Here is a 20332-nt window from a genome sequence, read left to right on the forward strand (position 1 = left end):
GACATCTGCTGTCCTTACCTAGTCTGACCGACATGTGACTCCAGACACAAATTGTAACAGAAATGGAATGAAGTGATAGCCATGTGGTCAACTCTTAACCCTCCTCTGGGCAATTAGCAATGGTCAATAATTGCTGGCCAAGCTGGTGCTGCCCACATCCTGTAAATGAATAGAAAAACTGACCAATACCTTACATGGGCAGTCCGGAATCCTCAGTGATCTCCTTCCTGAAGTACAATTGTATCTTATTAGTGGTATGATTTTAACTTCTCCACAACCCAGCTGAACAAATTGCATTTTAAAAGATGAACACATTGAAACACCAAAGTCAAGATTATTTTTCAGTATCCCATTGTAACTGACTTGAAAGTGGTGTTTAATATCACACAGAGCTCCGTGACATGATCCAGTGGTAGCACTGTCAGTTTTGTGTTACAAGGTTCAAGGTACAAGTCCCACTGTGGGATCTGGGTGTAAATATTAAGGCTGGAACACCAATACAGTGGTGAAGGCATGCTACACTGCTGAATTTAAAAATATTAAACCCCAGGCTCCAGTTAGCCACTTGGGTAAATGCAAAAGATCTCATGATACTATTGTAAAGAAGGATTAATTATCCCACGTGTCTTTGTTAATATCATCCTTCAACCAACATCAGAGACACAAATTTTACCTATTCATTATCATTTGGTATCTATGGGAGCTTGTTGTGTACAAATTGGCTGTTACATTTCCTACATTACAACAGAGACACTGCTTCAAAAGTTCTTCCAGAGTTGCAATGTGTGAGTGTCTGATGGCCATTGTAAGGTTACTGTGGTTTTGATCTGGTTTATTTTAGAGAGAGAGAGATTGGGGGACAAGTGACAAGCAGTCTATGAGACAATAAACAACTTGTGAAGACTCGGATATTCCTTTTAAATGTTGTAACAATAGAAGCAGCCTGAATGGGTGTGGTTAAACTCCCACTTACAGAACTATGATTTTTAGTTTTAGCTTTCAGCAGTATTTGCTGGGAACTCAGCAGGGTTAGACGCTGCAGTAAATCTCTCCCAGCTCTTCACTCTCTCTGAGTTTGCGCTTGATGTTTTTCCTCCTGGGTGACTAGGGTTGCTGTTGGGGCCTTGAAGAAGTGGATGCTATTTTTTGCCTCTCTCAGTTATAGTCAATAGTCAGGGTTTCTCTGCCTGCTATTGGACTTACATGTGAGACAATCTGTTTTCTGAATTTACCTTTTTGCCAAAGGTTGTGGGATGTTACTATATTGGAACAGTTAATTAGTAGTAGGTGCTGTATAGAGATTTTCCAATAGAGTCAAGTTATTCCAATTTCTTCTTTCTTTTGTTGTATTCTAATTATAGTGGATGAATAAAGTGTGTTTTGTTTTAAATTTGATAGTTTCTCCAATAGAATTGCATCTACGCCATGCCTTACATTTACCTTGTAAATAAGAAAATGTTACTATCTAGATTATCTTTTGAAAAGGTTTGAGCTGGTCCATAGCATCATGAATGTAACTATAAAGGACAAACGCATCAAGAATTGTCTTTTTGAATAGATGGAAGTTTTTTTTTTCAATCTATCCTCCTTGAGACATGATTCCAAGATAGAAAGCAATCCTCAATGAATTCAGTTAAAACTCACACAACATCAGGTTATAGTCCAACAGGTTTAATTGGAAGCACTAGCTTTCGGAGCGCTGCTCCCTAACCACCTGATGAAGGAGCGGTGCTCAGAAAGCTAGCGCTTCCAATTAAACCTGTTGGACTATAACCTGGCGTTGTGTGATTTTTAACTTTGTACACCCCGTCCAACACCAGCATCTCCAACTCAATGAATTCAGCTGTGAACAAAGTAGCAGGGGGTAACAATGAGGTGCATAGCCAGATTTTCTTTTTATTTCTTCCCAAGCTGACTGAGGTGTTTTTAATATTCATGCTCACACTGAATAGTCATAAAAAATAGATCATGACTCTGCATGGTAGTGCAGCAGTGCAATACAGCTATAACCTCAAATAAAATAGAATAACTACAAACAGAATAAAGTGATGGCCACGTGGTTTCTGGCAATGTTGGTGGCAGCAGGTCAAACCCCATAATCCAAAATATAATGTCTTCACCCGGTCAAAATGCAGTGTTATTCACAGCTACTCATAGCCTCAAAATTGCAGCTGTTTTTGCTTTAATATCTTGCCATGCCTTTCTAAGCAAGAGGGAACATTCTAATAATCTTATTTGGGAAGGTGGTATTATTGTTAATCCATCACATTGGTCTGAAGATTAATTATCTGTGCAAACAAGATGTCCACATTTAAGAGGTGAAAATTAACTGTTGGCTCTCTTGCATTCTCTTTGACAACCCTGGATTTAGATGCTGAACAGCTTCCCTGCATACACAGGAACTTGGGAATTTCAACATATTACACATCATTAAAGTTATTGTAACAGGCTCCAAGGCATAGTTTCCATTGTCAGACTGCCAGTTTTAGCAATATCTATGTGCCCTTATCTAAACAGCTTTGTTCTTTCAATTCCAGTGGACATTTCTGGAATTAACATTTGGAATTCTACTTTTTCTGTTCATGGTTAAGAAAGTTACTCAATGGATACAGGTTTGACCAGCACTTGCATTGAACTCTAAAATCCTGTAACCTCATTTTTAACCAGACTACCCTTACCAGTAGCTAATGATTCATCAGCCAATCCAACTCTTGAACTCTCATCCAGCCAGCTGGTAAACTTGAATAAAAGTCACAGGATGCCTGTTTCACAGCCATTGGCTAGTCCAAATGATTATTCAAACCTATCAGTGCTGGTAACTTTGGCAGCTCAATGCATAATACATTCACTCAACATTCTTCTGTCTGTGGTTTTTGTGGATGGATCATTTGGAATAAACAACGTGTTTATCATAAATATTGCCAGCTCTCTTACCTAGGTTCATGTGTCCTGAACTGAAAATGTGTTGCTGGAAAGGCACAGCAGGTCAGGCAGCATCCAAGGAGCAGGAGAATCGACGTTTCGGGCATGAGCCCTTCTTCAGGAATGTAGAGGTCCTTTGCAAGTCTGTGAGAGTGTTGTCCTGAGCTGGGGTAGGGCTAATTGCAGGGAATGTAGGTAGCGACGCATGGCTGCAAGCGTGGAGCGGGGGATCCGGAGGGAGGTCTGTTGCTGGAGGCTTCGGATTTATTGTAGGTACTGGTTGTCCTGGCTGGGTCCAAATGTTGTTGATCTGAACGTAGTCCGGAGTCCGTGCAGGATCAGTCGGTTCCGTAGACAGGTGCTGAGGAAGGAGAAGTGGCTGTGGTAGCGAGTCTGTTTGAGAATGTGGCTGAAGAGCTTCTGGGCAGAGGAGATGACCTGGGGGGTGCAGTGAGAGAGGAACTCACTGAGAGCCTTGTAGAGGGAGGAAGAGAGCTTCTTCAAAGAAGGCATCCTTGCAAGAGGATTTACAGTAGGTTAAAGGAGAAAGTGAGGACTGCAGATGCTGGAGATCAGAGCTGAAAATGTGTTGCTGGAAAAGCGCAGCAGGTCAGGCAGCATCCAAGGAGCAGGAGAATCGATGTTTCGGGCATGAGCCCTTCTTCATGTGTCCTGACTAACAGATAGACCCACAATATCATGTATCAGTTTAATATAGAGTCTAAAATGAAAGGAACATTCAGATTAGAACAGTAGTTTTCATAACAGCCAGATATTTTAAATCCAACAAAGTATTTTGAAGTTCTCATAACTTGTAAGGTGGGAACTAAAGCCACCAATTTACAAACAGTAAGATCCCACAAACAGAAATGTAATAAGAACCAGATAGTCTGTTTTTATGATGCTGTCATGGGATAATTATTGGCCTGGACTCTTTGAGTAACTCTCCTATTTTTAAAAATGCTGTGTGGGATATTTTCCAATCACCTGAAAAAGCAAGCAGGGCCTCTGTTTAACACTTCTGCTGAAAGACAGCACCATTGACAGTGCTGCACTCCTTCAACAAAGAGAATGGAATGTTCCCTAAGTGCCGCACTGGAGGTTCAGCCTGCCTTAGACTGTTGTACTCTATTCCTAACTTGCATTCCTAACCTTCTGACTGAGGAGGTGAGGGTGTTAGCTATTGAACCTTGGCTTATACAATGCCAGACTGAGAGCAGGTTACTAGTCTGGCCTTTCTTGTCCAGAGAATGAGGCACACAGAGAAGGATGAACATTAAATGGAAACACTTAGCTAGAAGAAGCAATAATCACTAAGTAAGTGTGGAGACCACCATGAAGCTAAATATTAGCTGTCTGCTGGAACATGCAAAGGGTTTGACACTCACTCAACACTATATTTAGAGAAAATAAGTCTCATATCACACAAATCCATACCAGACAGCAGATGTCTACCCAATATTACATTGCTGTGAAGACAGATACATTCAGAGTGGTCCACAATGATCAAAAACATAAATTTAAAAGAATAGCCTTTATCTTCAGAGCAGATTTTTCCTTTCCAACTGTCATAAGCCTTTTCCCATCCAATATAGTATAATGTCATATAAATGAATAACGGTAAAACCTAGCATATGTTTCACTTCTAAAATTAGCTCTGATCTGATCATTCTGAATTCAAACTGTTTAAACTGTTTGGTGTATATCTAAACGAATGTGAAACTGCCAACCTGTGACTCTGCCATCAGTTGGCAGAACACTTCCCTCTGAATCACAATGTTCTCGACATAACAGCCATTCTATAGGCCAGGGCTTAAGCATGAAAATTGAGTCTTCCAGTGCAGATACTGAGGAAGCTGTTGGTAATGGATATGAAGGATCCCAAGGAATGTTTTCAAGAAGATCAGTCTTTAGCAAATATTAATTCCTCAATTAATAACACAAAACGTAGATTCTTTATACATTGCCACAATGCTGTTCGGAAGGGGTGGGGGGGGGGGGGGGGGGGGGGGATTCAATGTGCAAATTAGCTGTGGAGTTTCCAACATCGCAACAGTGATCACACTTCAAAAAGTATTTAATTGGTTATAAATTGCTTTCAAGATGGTCAAGATTTTCCTTCAAGTTTGTTCCTTTGGGGAAGACTATTTCTGACGTGCTGATAAATTTATAAACATACCTGATAGATTTCTGCTGATTTGGAATTTAAGATTTGTTTTTAATTCACTAGGAATGGTGCTCAGGGAGAATGTTTGCACCATATTACTATTTGGTACAGATTGTTTCATACATTGCATTCAAAGACCATACTGTGTCAAGAATGTTGTTAGAACCAGGTGCCAAAAGACTTGAGTTTTAAGAAGGATCCCAAAGGAAGTCTTATTAGATGGAAGACAAGGGAGTGAACCAAAGGAGTTAAGAGAAAGAACTGTAGAGCAATAGATTTGGCAATAGAAATTGAGAAACAAATTTATAAGGAGATTTCAGCTATCTGTAAGAATAATAGGGTGGTTATAGTAGGGGATTTTAACTTTCCAAAAATAAACTGGGATTGCCATAGTGTTAAGGGTTTAGATGAGAGGAATTTGTTAAGTGCGTACAAGAAAATTTTCTGATTCAGTATGTGGATGTACCTACTAGGGAAGGTGCAAAACTTGACCTACTCTTGGGAAATAAGGCAGGGCAGGTGACTGAGGTGTCAGTGGGGAAGCATTTTGGGGTCAACGACCATAATTCTATTACTCTTAAAATAGTGATGCAAAAGGATAGACCAGACCTAACAGTTGAAGTTCTAAATTGGAGGAAGGCTAATTTTGATGGTTGGCAAGAGCTTTCAAAGGCTGATTGGGTGCAAATGTTCACAGGTAAAGAGATGACCAGAAAATGGGAAACCTTCAGAAATGAGATAACAAGAGTCCTTATTAGGGTGAAAAGGAAGGCTGGTAGGTATAGAGAATGTTGGATGAGTAAAGAAATTGAAGGTTTGGTTAAGAAAAGGAAGGAAGCATATGTCAGATATAGACAGGAAAGATTGAATGGATCCTTAGAAGAGTATAAAGGTAGTAGGAGTATACTTAAGAGGGAAATCAGGAAGGCAAAAAGGGGACATGAGATATCTTTGGTAAATAGGAAAAAGGAGAATCCAAAGGGTTTTTACAAATATATTAAGGGCAAAAGGGAAACTAGGGAAAGAATAGGGCCCCTCAAGGTTCGGCAAGGTGGTCTCTGTATGGAGCCGCAGGAGATGGGGGGGATACTATACGTATTTTGCATCAGTGTTTACTGTGGAGAACGAGATGGAAGATGGAAAAATGAAGGGAAAAAGCTGGTGACATCTTGAAAAATGTCCATATTACAAAGAAGGAAGTGCTAGAAATCTTGAAACGCGTAAAGGTGGATAAATCCCCAGGACCTGATCAGGTGTACCCTACAACTCTGTGGGAAGCTAGGGAAGTGACTGCTGGGCCCCTTGCTGAGATATTTGTATCATCGATTGTCACAGGTGAGGTGCCAGAAAACTGGAGGTTGGCTAACGTGGTACCATTATTTTAAAAAGGTGGTAAGGACAAGCCAGGGAATTATAGATCAGTGAGCCTGAGGCCAGTGGTGGGCAAGACGTCGGAGGGAATCCTGAGGGACAGGATTTACACATATTTGGAAAGGCAAGGACTGATTAGGGATAGACAACATGGCTTTGTGCATGGGAAATCATGTCTCACAAACTTGATTGAGTTTTTTGAAGAAGTAACAAAGAGGATTGATGACGGCAGAGCAGTGGACGTGATCTGTATGGACTTCAGTAAAGCATTCAACAAGGTTCCCCATGGGAGACTGATTAGCAAGGTTAGATGTCACGGAATACATGGAGAACTAGCCATTTGGATACAGAACTGCCTCAAAGGTAGAACACAGAGGGCGGTGGTGGAGGTTGTTTTTCAGACTGGAGGCCTGTGACCAGTGGAATGCCACAAGGATCGGTGCTGGGTCCACTACTTTTCATTATTTATATAAATGATTTGGATATGATCATAGGAGATATAGTTAGTAAGTTTGAAGATGATACCAGAATTGGTGGTGTAGTGGACAGCGAAGACGGTTACCTCAGATTGCAGCGGGATGTTGATCAGTTGGGCCAATGGGCTGAGAAGTGGGAGATGGAGTTTAATTCAGATAAATGCGAGGTGCTGCATTTTGGGAAAGCAAATCTTAGCAGGACTTATACACTTAATGGTAAGGTCCTAGGGAGTGTTGCTGAACAAAGAGACATTGGAGTGCCGGTTCATCACTCCTGAAAGTGGAGTCGCAGGTAGATAGGATAGTGAAGGAGGCATTTGGTATGCTTTCCTTGATTGGTCAGTGTATTGAGTACAGGAGTTGGGAGGTCATGTTGAGGCTGTACAGGACATTGGTTAGGCCACTGTTGGAATATTGCATGCAATTCTGGTCTCCTTCCTGTCAGAAGGATGTTGTGAAACTTGAAAAGGTTCAGAAAAGATGTACAAGGATGTTGCCAGAGTTGGAGGATTTGAGCTATAGGGAGAGGTTGAATAGGCTGGGGCTGTTTTCCATTGAACATCGAAGGCTGAGGGATGGCCTTATAGAGGCTTATAAAATCATGAGGAGCATGGATAGGATAAATAAACAAATCATTTCCCTGGGGGTGGGAGTTCAGAAGTAGAGGGCATAGGTTTAGGGTGAGAGGGGAAAGATATTAAAGGGACCCAAGGGGCAACTTTTTCACACAGAGTGTGGTGCGTGTATGGAATGAGCTGCCAGAGGAAGTGGTGGAGGCTGGTACAATTGCAACATTTAAAAGGCACCTGGATGAGTATATGAATAGGAAGGGTTTAGAGAGATATGGATCAAGTCCTGGCAAATGGGACTAGATTTGGTTGGGATATCTGGTTGGCATGGATGAGTTGGACGGAAGGGTCTGTTTCCGTGCTGTATATCTCTATGACTCTATGACAACTTAAAAGGGAAATTTGGAAAACTAAACAAGTGCATTGGTGAATATAATAAAGGAAACCCAAATGATATTTTTCATTACCTAATGAGCAAGAGAATAACTAGGAAAAGAGAAGGGAACATTAGTGACCACAGAGATAATCTATGTGTTGATCAGGAAAATATGAGCATCGTCCTCAAAAAATCCTTTACATCAATTTTCACAACAGAAAAAGGCAACACAGGTACAGACATCAAGGTGCAGAACTGTGAAACATTAGAAGAAATTAATAGGGAGAGAGAGAGAGAGAGAGAGAGAGAGAAAGAGAGAGAGAAGGTACTGCTGTGTTTAGCAGCCTTAGAGGTGGATGAATCCTCAATGAGTTGGATCCCAGCCTGTTGACGAAGCAGTGGAGAGGATATTGGGGCTGTGGCAGTAATTATCAAATCCTCTCTGGCCACAGATAAAGTGCCACTGGACTGGAACACTGTTAGCATTGTCACAGAATCACAGAAATCTTTGGGCACTGAAAGAGGCTAGTTGGCTGCACTGCCTGTTCAAATGAGCATCACCTCGGCCAATCTTCTATCCTATTCAGCCTGTTCATAATTTTCAAAAACCTTTATCAAATCTCCTCATAGACTTCTTCTCTCCAATTCAGCAGTCACAACTTCTTTGATCTATCCTCATAAATGAAGTAACTCATTCCTGGAATCATTCCTATAAATTGCTTCTCCTCGCTCTCCAATTTGTTCACATCTTTCTTATAATGTGGTGCCCAAATCTGTACACAATACACCGACTGGGGTCTAACAGGTGTCTTATACAAGTACATGATCACCCCTTTGCTCTTTTCCTCTATGCCCCTGTTAATGAAGTCAAGGGTGCTGGATCATTATTGCTGTCTCCACCTGTCCAGCTGCCTTCAATGATCTATTCACATATACACCTACATCTCTCTGTTCCGGCATCCCTTTAGAATTGAATGCCCTATTTTATGTTGTTTTCCAATGTTCTTCAAAATGCATTACCTCATACTTCTCTGCATTGAAACTCGTCTTCCACCTGTCCACCCAAACTCCCAACTTGTCTATGGAACTCTGCACTGTCCTCCTTACTGTTCACAATTCTTCCAAGCTTTGAGTCATCTGCAAATGTTGAAATTATCCCCTTCTTACCACTATGATTGATTATGGGCAGCATGGTGGCTCAGTGGTTAGCATTGTTGCCTCACAGCATCAGGGTCCCAGGTTTGATTCCAGCCATGGGCAACTGCCCTGTTTGGAGTTTGAATGTTCTGCATGGGTTTCCTCCCACAGTCCAAAGATGTGCAGTTCAGGTGAGTTGGCCATGTTAAATTGCTCATAGTGTTAGGTGCATTAGTCAGAGGGAAATGGGTCTGGGTGGTTACTCTTCAGAGGGTCGGTGTGGAGTTGTTGGGCCTGTTTCCACACTGTTGGGAATCTAATCTAATATGAATATATTTAGGAAAAGCAAGAGCCCCAATATTCACCTGTGGGGACCTCCATTATAAGCCTTCCTCCTGCCTGGAAAAATCCATTAAGTATTACTGTCTGCTTCCTATCCCTCAGCCAATTTTGGATCCATGTTGCTACTGACCTTTTTATGCCATGACCTGTGACTTTTCTCACAAGTCTGTTGCCTGGCAATGTATCAAATGCCTTCTGAGAGTCCACATACTTCACATCAATGGTATTATCTCCATCGAATCTTTTTGTAACCTCTTCAAAAAACTCAATTAAGTTAATAAATTTCCCCACTAAAAATCCATCCTGACTTTTCCTAATCAACCCACCTTTCTCCATATGACTGCTAACTCTATCTTGAATAATTGACCCCAAAATCTATCACACCACTGAAGTTAAACTGACTCGTCTATAATTGCTTATCCTTACAAACTTTCTTGAGCAGATATTCTTGTCCCATTATTAAAAAGAGAGGAAGTAGTAGATCAATAACTTACAGGCCAATCCACCTGACTTGAAGTGGGGGGAAGTTTCCTGATGAAGGGCTTATGCCCGAAACGTCAAATTTCCTGTTCCTTGGATGCTGCCTAACCTGCTGTGCTTTAACCAGCAACACATTTTCAGCAGTGGGGAAGTTTTTAGAAAATATTCTGGTGGATATACATATCTGCGCTTGAAGACATGTAGATTAATTAGCCATCGTCAGAATGGATTTGACAAATATGATCAAATTACCCAAGGAAGTACCCAGGAGTGGTGATAAGGGTAATACATATAATACGGCCTTTGTAGAATTTAGAAAGGTTTTTGATCTGGTCCCACATAGTGAACAGGTCAAAGAGGTAGGAACCCATGGGATCCAAAGCAAAGCAGCAGCTTGGATCCAAAGTTTTCTGAGAGGTAGGAAGCAGGAAATGATAGTATGTAGAAGTCTGTTTCTATTGGTGTTCCACAGGGCTCAAGGCTGGGACCCTTGCTGTTTGCGGTGTATATTAAAGATTTGAAATATAATCAAGATAATATAAACACAAAAATTGGTAATGTGTGTATTAAAGAGGATAGCCATAAACTGGAGACTAGCCAGTGGGCACAGCAGTGACGCATTGAAATCAACATGGAAAATTTTGGGGTAATGGCGAGAGCTAAGAAGAAAAGAGTTTATATTACAATTGGTAAAATCCTAGAAAGTACTAAAGATAGCAAGGATCTTTGTGTACATATCTACAGACAGCAGGATAGAAAGTAACAGGACAGGTAGCTAAATTATTTAAAAAGGTACATATGATACACAGTTTTATGTTATACTCAGGAATTCTTAGCTTTGAAGTCCTGAGAAATTGGTTATGGTTGAATCATGGCAGGCAACAGTGAAATGTGTTTAGATTTCAACAGTGTTTAAATACAATGATGTTGTAAGAAATAATGTTGGGTGTGTCCGTAATATGTTTCCCTTCTCTTAAGTAAAATATGAACCATAAACTGAGTTTTAATCTGTTATTTTGAGGGCAAACTTTAGATGTTAAAAATGACCTATCTTTATTAATAATCTGATGAATGTAGCTGAAAAGATGTCCTTGTCATTGAATCTTAAATGAAAAGTAACACAAGGTTGAGATTGCAATGAACAAATCTTGGCTATTTCTCATTCCTATTTCTCACTCCCACTCACTGGTGGAAGAGTTTTTTTTTGTTTGCATTAATCTCCCTGATAACTTAAAACACAATCAGCAAGTTCTAAGTTTGTTTACTTGTCAGACTAAAAATGTTAAAAGCATATAGTGGTTTTCTTTCTGCAATAATAGAACTGATTCTCATCCTCTCTCAGTCTGCTGAAGAACAGTATGTCAACTGATATAAATCTCTAGCATGACTTTATTTTCAATTTTATCATTCTAGTGCTACAATAATAAATATTGCCCAAAGTTCAATGTTATTGAGTTGTTTGTGTTATTGGATCAAATGTTGCGTGAATTGCCAGCAATGGTAGAATCATTTTGAAGAAAAGTGCAATTTATTTTAATGTGACCTTTTGATGAAATGCTACTTCTGCGGGTCAATGTTATTCTTTTTAAGTCATCTGATTGCAATTTTGGTTTTAAAGTTAAATTATGCAATTCTCAGCCATTTTTTACATTATTATTTGCATGCATATTTATAATGGAATTTGTATCAAAATCATGATTGGCCCTTTTACTTGAGACTGTTTTTCCTTCAAATGCTTTACTTTCAATAGGATAGACATCAGGCAACACTGGTTATGGTCCAACAGGCTTATTTGAAATCACTAGCTTTCAGAGTGTTGCCCCTTCATCAGGTGAAATCCACCTCACCGACGAAGGGGCAATGCTCCAAAAGCTTGTGATTTCAAATAAACCTGTTGGACAATAACCTGGTGTTGTCTGACTTCTGCCCTTGTTCACCTCAGTCCAACACGGCACTTCCACTTCATTTAATTTCAATATTTCAATATTTTTTGCAGTAGTACATCCCTGACTTCTTTCTTGATGCAAAGTATTGGTTAATTTGAAAATGGTCAACTTTATTTTCAAATGTGATTATCTATGTCTAAGGTTTGCCTCATAAGTTTTACACAAGATAAAAACATTTCAAGGGTCATTTTAATTCCTTGAAAATGTTATGATAAAGATCTGCATTTAGATAGTATCAAGACACACAGGACACACCAAAGCACTTTATGGCCAAAGAAGTAATTTTGTGATATTATCATAAACTTTGATAAGCCTGATTGGATCTGTTACAATAAAGGTAAAGTCACTCATCCTACAGGGCTGCTGCCTCATTAGATTGGTGCAATTAATAGTTAGCTTAAACTAAGGGTCACCATGCCCCAGGCAAGGGAGAGGGTGAGCCTCAGTCAATGCAGGAATTGAACCTATGCTGTTGGCATCATCCTGTATTGCAAACTAGCCATCCAGCCAACTGAGCTATCCAATTGTCTACAGGCTGCAATAAAGATACAAGAAGGGACATTTGTGCCACAGTGGTAGTGCCAGTACCACTTAACCAGAAGGCCAACTTTCAAGTCTTACCACTTCGAATATGTGCAATAATGTTTCTGAACAAGTTGGTCAGAAAATGTCTACATACGCGTTTTGAGAAGATTAATAGCTCAGGTTGAAGTTTTGGATGTAGGTTTGCTCGCTGAGCTGCAAGGTGTATTTCCAGAAGTTTTGTTACCCTACTAGGTAACATCTTCAGTGGGCCTCAGGGGAAGCAATGCTGAAAATTCCTGCTTTCTATTTATATGTTTGGGTTTCCTTGGGTTGGTGATGTCATTTCCTGTGGCGATGTTATTTCCTATGGTGAAGTCATTTCCTGTTCCTTTTCTCAGGGGGTGGTACATGGGTCTAACTCGATTTGTTTGTTGATGGAGTTCCGGTTGGAATGCCTACAAGAATTCCTGAAGACCATCAAAGACACTAAGATGGAAGAGGATGAAATAATGGTCTCCTTTGATGTAATGGCCCTGTTACTTCAATCAACATCAACCTGGCCAACGAAACACTGACTACACTATTAAAAGACCCAAAGACACATACACCAAACACCAAACACCACTAATTTCATCAACAAGGAGAATATCATCAAGCTAGTGGATGTCTGCCTTACCACCCACTTCACCTTCAACAACAAAACCTACAGACAAACCAACGGAACACCCTGGGATCTCCGATATCAGGCTTATTTGCAGAGGCAGTGACTTGAGCAAACAGCTCTGCCAACCATCCAACCCAAACTCTGGGTCCGCTACGTGGATGACACCTTTGTCATCACTAAATGAAACAAGTTAGAGGAAACCTTCAAGACCATCAATAATGGCATAAAATTCACTAAAGAGGAGGAAAAGAACAACAAACTGCCATCACCAACCCAACGAAACCCAAAAATGTAAATAGAAAGCAGGAATTTTCAGCATTGCTTCGCCTGAGGTCCACTGAAGATGTTACCTAGTAGGGTAATGAAACGTCTGGAAATGAACCTTCCAGCTCAGTGAGCAAACCTACATCCAATATCTACCCACCTTAGGAACAGCTGGAACTCGAATTGAGACCTTCCACTTCTGCAATACAAGACCATTTTGGCCATTTTGTATCACTGATTCCATTTAGGAGACGTAGCAGTTAATTTGCACACAGCAAGCTCCCATCCACACTAATGTGAGAATGGTGTGGTAATGTTTCAATGTGTCTGATGTTGATTGAGGGATAAATATTGACAATGGGGATAACTGCATTAGAGTGGAGTGGTTGTTTTAAGGCAACTTAAGAAGTTGAGAACATTCTAGTTCAAGAAGTAGAATACTAACAGTTCAGAGTTGCCCTGGATTGCCAGTTTTGACTTTTGAGCTCAAGTCCCTAAATCCTGCAGCTTTCTCATGGTGGTCTGTATTTACTGCTGTTAATGCCAGGAAGAATTCCTCATGATTTTCACAAATCAGGCCAGATGTATTACAACAAAAGCCTGGAAATCGATTCATGCCAGTGGCTGTTTTGATTGAAACTAACCTGGAATTAACAAAAAAAAGTCACCAGTTTGTGCTCCAGGCTCCTGCAGGTATCAGACTATCCAGAGTCACAAATATAAGGTTAGGGCGACACGAAATGCCTTCAGCTCCAAATATTTGTCACTTGTGAGACGTGGGGAAAGAGCTGGTATTTTAAATTAGAATAAACCGGGAGAACAGTTCTTTTTATTAAATCTCCCCATCCTGATTGTGAAAATGTTGACTTGCGGCGGAGACAGCAACAAACTCAAAAGGTTGTGGGCGAAGAAAGCGCAGTAACTTTTTTTTAAGTGGGCAATATTCCCCACTCCTACCTTCAGCAAGTCAGGCGTTCAGGGGACAATCTCATGCTTCATTTCCACAAACGCGTTAAAAGCAAGGATTAAAATCCCACAACTATTTATGGGGCATGAGTCCTGGAAAGCCGAAATTACACAAAATCTTCAGGACCAGTTTATTAATATGCAACTTTTTTAAAAAATTCGGGGACGTGTTTATTGTTGTTTCGTTCAGAATTCTTTAGCAGAATTTTTTCACAAAATTGTTGATCATTTTCGATGCAGTGTCTGTTTTTATCCGAGGGGACTGTTTAGTAAGGTCCACCCACATCCAACTTTTCCAAATTCCTGTCAAAGAAAGTCTCTCTCATTTGCATGGGTCTCTGTTTCTGCTGCAGGCGATTGGTTCGGCAGCTGCGGGGTTAGCCGGGACCCTGGGAGGGGTTTAAAGTCTCGGCTGCAGGAGCACACGCTGCTGTTTCCAGTAACTGACTGTCACTCACCCACACACAGAGACGCACACACACCCTGGGGTTTCTCTGAGTGACTAGCAGTGTGGGGGCTGGGGTGGGGGGACCTCCGAGTGACAGCATGGAGCTCTCAGCTGTCTGAGCCTGGAGTCTGTCCAGTACATGACCTCCTGTTCTCACCATGAGCTGTCTGGATATTATGTACCACACGTATGGAGCGCATCGCCCTTATTTCACAAGCACCCCAGCGTATGCAGCACAGGTAGGACTGGGCACCGAGATCGATCATTTCTCACAGGGAAAGCGGTACCTGCTCACTGTCACATTGCAGGCAGCCCCTGGACGGAAAATTTGAATGGCCAGTCGGGTCGGATTGAGCAGATTGTCCTGAGGAAGGATCACACTGGACTCGAAACGTCACCTCTCTCATGTCTCTGTCTCTCTCCACAGAAGCTGCCAGAGCTGCTGCGTTTCTCCAGCAGTTTCTGTTTGAGAGTGTGCTTTCTGCTCAGTGGGGGAGATGGTACTGACGGGGGGTAGTGCTGAGAGGGATGATGCTGGGGGGTGGGGGGAATGATGCTGAGGGGTTGCTGGGGGAGGGGATGTTGCTGAGGGGGGAAATGGTGCTGAGGGAGGGGGTGTTGCTGAGGGGGGAGTGGTGCTGGGGTAGTGTTGGGGGAGGGGGTGTTGCTGAGGGGGGAGTGGTGCTGGGGTAGTGTTGGGGGAGGAGGTGTTGCTGAGGGGGGAGTGGTGCTGGGGGAGGTGGTGTTGCTGAGGGGGGAGTGGTGCTGGGGTAGTGCTGGGGGAGGGGGTGTTGCTGAGGGGGGAGTGGTGCTGGGGGTGGTGCTGAGGGAGGGGGTGTTGCTGAGGGGGAGTGGTGCTGGGGTAGTGCTGGGGGAGGGGGTGTTGCTGAGGGGGAGTGGTGCTGGGGGTGGTGCTGGGGAGGGGTGTTGCTGAGGGGGGAGTGGTGCTGGGGGAGGGGTGTTGCTGAGGGGGGAGTGGTGCTAGGGTAGTGCTGGGGGAGGGGGTGTTGCTGGGGGGAGTGGTGCTGGGAATGATGCTGGGGAGGGGTGTTGCTGAGGGGGGAGTGGTGCTGGGGGTGGTGCTGGGGAGGGGTGTTGCTGAGGGGGGAGTGGTGCTGGGGGTGGTGCTGGGGGAGGAAGTGTTGCTGAGGGGGGAAATGGTGCTGGGGGTAGTGCTGGGGAGGGGGTGTTGCTGAGGGGGGAGGGATTGGGACTGGGGCAAACCGAGTGAGCAGCGGTTCCATGGGACGTGATATTTCCAATCGGCTCTCCCCTTTGGCGAAGGTCTGTCCTTACTAAGGAACGGATTTAAATTGGGGATCTCCTTGGTGGTGAGGGTAAGGGGTGGGGAGCTGTCCCTTTAAACTCAGGGGAGGGGCGGTGTTGGAGCTGCCGATTCTTTCACTGAGTTGAAGCCCCCGGGGGTGGTTACCCCCCACTCCCGGGGTAAAGCAGCTGCTTTGGGGAAATGCCCTCAACAGGAGCTCAGAGAGATACCTCCGGGGAGACCCTGAGTAGAAAACACAGTCGGCAAGGGTCTGTCTCCATCATTCCTGACATCGTTTCCGAAAGTTTCCCTTCCTCATGTCTCTGGTTTTAACATTCTGGTTGAACCTGCTGTTTTGCTTAATGTCCCCCCCCCCCCCCCCCCCCCCATCCCTGGGTTAGGACAGAGCAGGGATTGGGGCCCGAGCCGCTTTGCGAAATGTTTTCTTTAATTTTCTATTCAAATTCTCATTTAAACAAAAATCAACGCTTTTGCTGTTGAAGGAGGAGTGTGTCTGTGATGTGCACGAGCTATTGTAATCCCAGAACTGAAATGGCAAGGGCAATTGTAATCCCAGAGATGTAATGTAAGGGCAATTTTAATCCAGGAGTTGTATTGCCGAGAGTTATTGTAATCCAAGAGTTGTAATGCCAAGGGCTATTTGTAATCCCACTGTTGTAATGGTAAGGGCAATTGTAAATCCCAGAGTTGTAATGCCAAGGGCTATTGTAATCCCAGAGTTGTATTGCCAAGGGCAATTGTAAATCCCAGAGTTGTAATGCCAAGGGCAATTGTAATCCCAGAGTTGTAATGCTATTGTAATGCCATTGCTGGAAATCTCACAACACCAGGTTATAGTCCAACAGGTTTATTTAAAATCACAAACTTTCAGATTGAACCTGTTGGACTATAACCTGGTATCATGTGACTTCTGATTTTCTCCACCCCAGTCCAACACTGGCACCTCCAAGTAATGCCAATGTACTGTGGTAACACATGTGGCACGTCTCCGTATAAGAGGTTGACATCCCGATGCACCTTTGTCTCTGTGAAACATTCAAATCCAGCAACCTCCCTTCTCCCTGTCTCAAACGAATCCAAAACCCGCACCTCTCTCTCTCTCTCTCCCTCTCCCTGTCACACCTCCATCTCCTAATGTGGTACAGTCAGATCCTCACCTACCCACCCCATGTTGGGGCTGCGCTGTCGGGCAATGGGAGCAGAGGCGGTGGGAGCGAATGAACGGACGTGGGGCTCGGCGAGTGGAAAGCCAGGGGTGGGGTGTTATTACTGGAATCGAATTATGTCACCACCGACACGTCGCTGTTTAAAACGGGAAACTGGGTAAGGGAATCGGAAAGAATTTCCCAAATCCGACAGGGAATTCTTTCCACTCTGTAAGAGCCCGGGGAGAGGGCAACAACAGATAAGGACGGGTTCTGTGTGATGCAGAGTGAGATGTGAAGCACTTTCCTATCGCAGGTAAGTAGGGTATAACCATCACCGGCCTCACTCACCAGAAGATCTGCGGATGCTGGATAAATCGGAAACAGAAATTGCTGGAAAAGATCAGCATCTCGGAACTCGAAACGCTATCTCTGTTTTCTCTACCCAGATGCTGCCAGACCTACTGAGCTTTTCCAGCAATTTCATTTTCTGTCTCTCAGCTCTCTGTGTCCCCGCAGTGTGGGAGTAATCCATTTACCATCAAGCTCAGGTTGCGAGCGGCTGTGCCTGTTTCATCTAGGAAAACTGGGAATGAAAGTTCATCCCTTTTCCTTAAAAAAACGATGTGATTGTGAAGGGTTTTGGGAGGGGGAGGTGCTGAGGGGTAGAGTTTGCTTCATTATGTGTTGAACTTCCACCGCCTGGGTATTGGAGGGATAGAGTCAAATTGAAATGTTTTGTCGGAACAAATTCCTGCAGGTGCTGGAATCTGTACTGAAAACTACAAATGCTGGAGATCACAGCGGGTCAGACAGCATCCTGGGGGAGAGAGCAAGCGAATATTTCCATCTCCAGCACTTGTCGTTTTCAAATGTTTGTTCACTTAATCTGCTGCTGTGTAGGACCGAACTGCGTGTGTGACAATGTATTATATATATTTTTAATTTCAAAAATATACTTTGTTCATTAAAATATATATATATATAAACTCCCTCTCTTCATTAGTAGAGATTTATATTATATATAAACTCCCATATATATAGATTTTAATGAATAAAGTGATTTTTATATTTTTATTATATATATAAACTCCCTTTATTTATTACAATCTTTAGATATAAAGATTTTATATATATAGATTTATATTATACATATAAACTCCCTCTATTCATTAATAGAGAAAGTTTTATATTATATATAAACTCCCATATATAAAGATTTTAATGAATAAAGGGAGTTTATATATAATATAAATCTTTCTCTATTAATGAATAGAGGGAGTTTATATATATATAGATTTTAATGAACAAAGTATATTTTTGAAATTAAAAATATATATAATACATTGTCACACACGCAGTTCGGTCCTACACAGCAGCAGATTAAGTGAACATACATTTGAAAACGACAAGTGCTGGAGATGGAAATATTCGCTTGCTCTCTCTCCGTGGATGCTGTCTGACCCGCTGTGATCGCCAGCATTTGTAGTTTTCAGTACAGATTCCAGCATCTGCAGTAATTTATTCATTAAAATCTTTATATATGGGAGTTTACCTATAATATGAATCTTTATACATAATAAAAATATAAAAAAACTTTATTCATTAAAATCTTTATATATACGGGAGTTTATATACAATATAAATCTTTCTCTATTACTGAATAGAAGGGGTTTATATATAATATATAATATAAATCTTTGTATATAAAGATTTTAATGGATAAAGTATATTTTTGAAATTAAAAAATTATATATATAATTGTTGTCACACACACAGTTCAGTCCTGCGCAGCAGCATATATAAAGATTTTAATGAATAAAGGGAATTTCTTCATATAAAATATAAATCTTTACATGTATATAAAATGTTTATACATATAAAGATTTTAATGAATAAAGGGAGTATTTTATATATATATAATGTAAATCTTTATATGTATTAAAAAGATTTTATATATATGTAAAGATTTTAATGAATAGAGTATATTTTTGAAATTTGAAAGATCTCCCAGCCTCCCTGACCATTCTAACGAGCCGCAATCTCCTCCGTGCAGACTCTCTCTGTTTACCCGCGAGTTCAGGGAGTGGCGATGGAAGGTGGAACCAGCAGCACTGGCCGCCCCCCGGCCCCCGGCAAAGAGGATTCCCTCTTGGACAAGGATAGACCTGAGGCCGAGTACATCAACTCCAAATGTGTTCTCTTCACCTATTTTAACGGGGATATCAGCAGCACGGTGGATGAGCACTTTACCAGAGCACTGAGCAACTACAGCCCTGAGAGCAGGAGTTACAAACCCAGGAAAAGCACTGCAGGGTCATCAGGTAATCGAGCGCAGTGAACACAGCATTTCTGAGGCGCGTGCCTCCTCCTTCCCTTGTGTTTTTTTTCCCCCAAATGCATCAAATATTGTTTTTAAAACAATCTTTTTGAACTGTGCTATTATACAGATTGTGTATAGACTCATAAGACTCGCCAGTTGTCCTGAATTAATCTAGTCCCATTTGCCAGCATTTCGCCCATAAACCCTTCCAATCATATACCCAGCCAGATGCCTTTTAAATGTTGCATTTCCATCAGCCTCCACCACATCCTCTGGCAGCTCATTCCATACATATACTGCCCTATGTGTGAAAAAAGTTGCCCCTCAGGTCCCTTTTAAATCTTTCCGCTCTCACCTTAAAACTGTGTGGTCCCCCCTACCCAGGGGAAAATACCCTGACTATTTCCTCGATCATATCCCTCATGATTTTATAAACTTCTACAAGGTAATCCCTCAGCCTCAAACACTATCTTTCCGATAGCAGGGAGACCAGAATTGAACGCAGTATTCCAAAAAGTGGCCTCACCAATGTCCTATACAGTTGCAACATGACAAACCAACTCAATGCTCTGGCCAATAAAGACAAGCGTACCAAATGTCTACCCTACCAGTCTGTCCACCAGCGACTCCACTTTCAAGGAACTGTCTGAGACTGTCGGGAATTTGCGCTCTGTGTGATCAGCTGTTTATTGAGGGTATACATTGCAGTTCTTGCCGAGTCCAGAGAAATCTGTGAAACCTCCTGAATTTCTCCCGCGCTTTCACGGTTTCGGGTTCCCAACCCACAAAGTTCTCTCTTTCAGGTCCCTGGCCCCAGCAATGTTCTGCTCAGGGCCCTCAGAACAGGACTCAACCAAAACTTCAGAAAAGTACTTCAGATATGAATATTTTGCAGGAGACTGTAGAATTCTCCGTCATTAACA

The 20332-nt window shown here is 42.1% G+C and overlaps 1 protein-coding gene across 4 annotated transcripts in view; it reads left to right on the forward strand.

Moving 5' to 3' along the window:
- The window catches only part of LOC132829977 (transcription cofactor vestigial-like protein 2), an 88928-nt gene that overhangs the window by 59491 nt on the left and 9105 nt on the right, over positions 1 to 20332 (forward strand). For 2 of the 4 annotated variants that reach the window (XM_060847417.1, XM_060847416.1), the window contains exons 1-2: positions 14679 to 14892; positions 19143 to 19410. In XM_060847417.1, the coding sequence (XP_060703400.1) occupies positions 14812 to 14892; positions 19143 to 19410 (349 nt within the window). In that variant the 5' untranslated portion in view covers positions 14679 to 14811. Of the gene's footprint in view, positions 1 to 14678; positions 14893 to 17225; positions 17265 to 19142; positions 19411 to 20332 lie in introns of those variants that run through there. The other 2 variants (XM_060847419.1, XM_060847418.1) reach the window with 2 other exon arrangements.

Source organism: Hemiscyllium ocellatum, chromosome 30, assembly GCF_020745735.1.
Source record: "Hemiscyllium ocellatum isolate sHemOce1 chromosome 30, sHemOce1.pat.X.cur, whole genome shotgun sequence".
NCBI lineage: Eukaryota > Metazoa > Chordata > Chondrichthyes > Orectolobiformes > Hemiscylliidae > Hemiscyllium > Hemiscyllium ocellatum.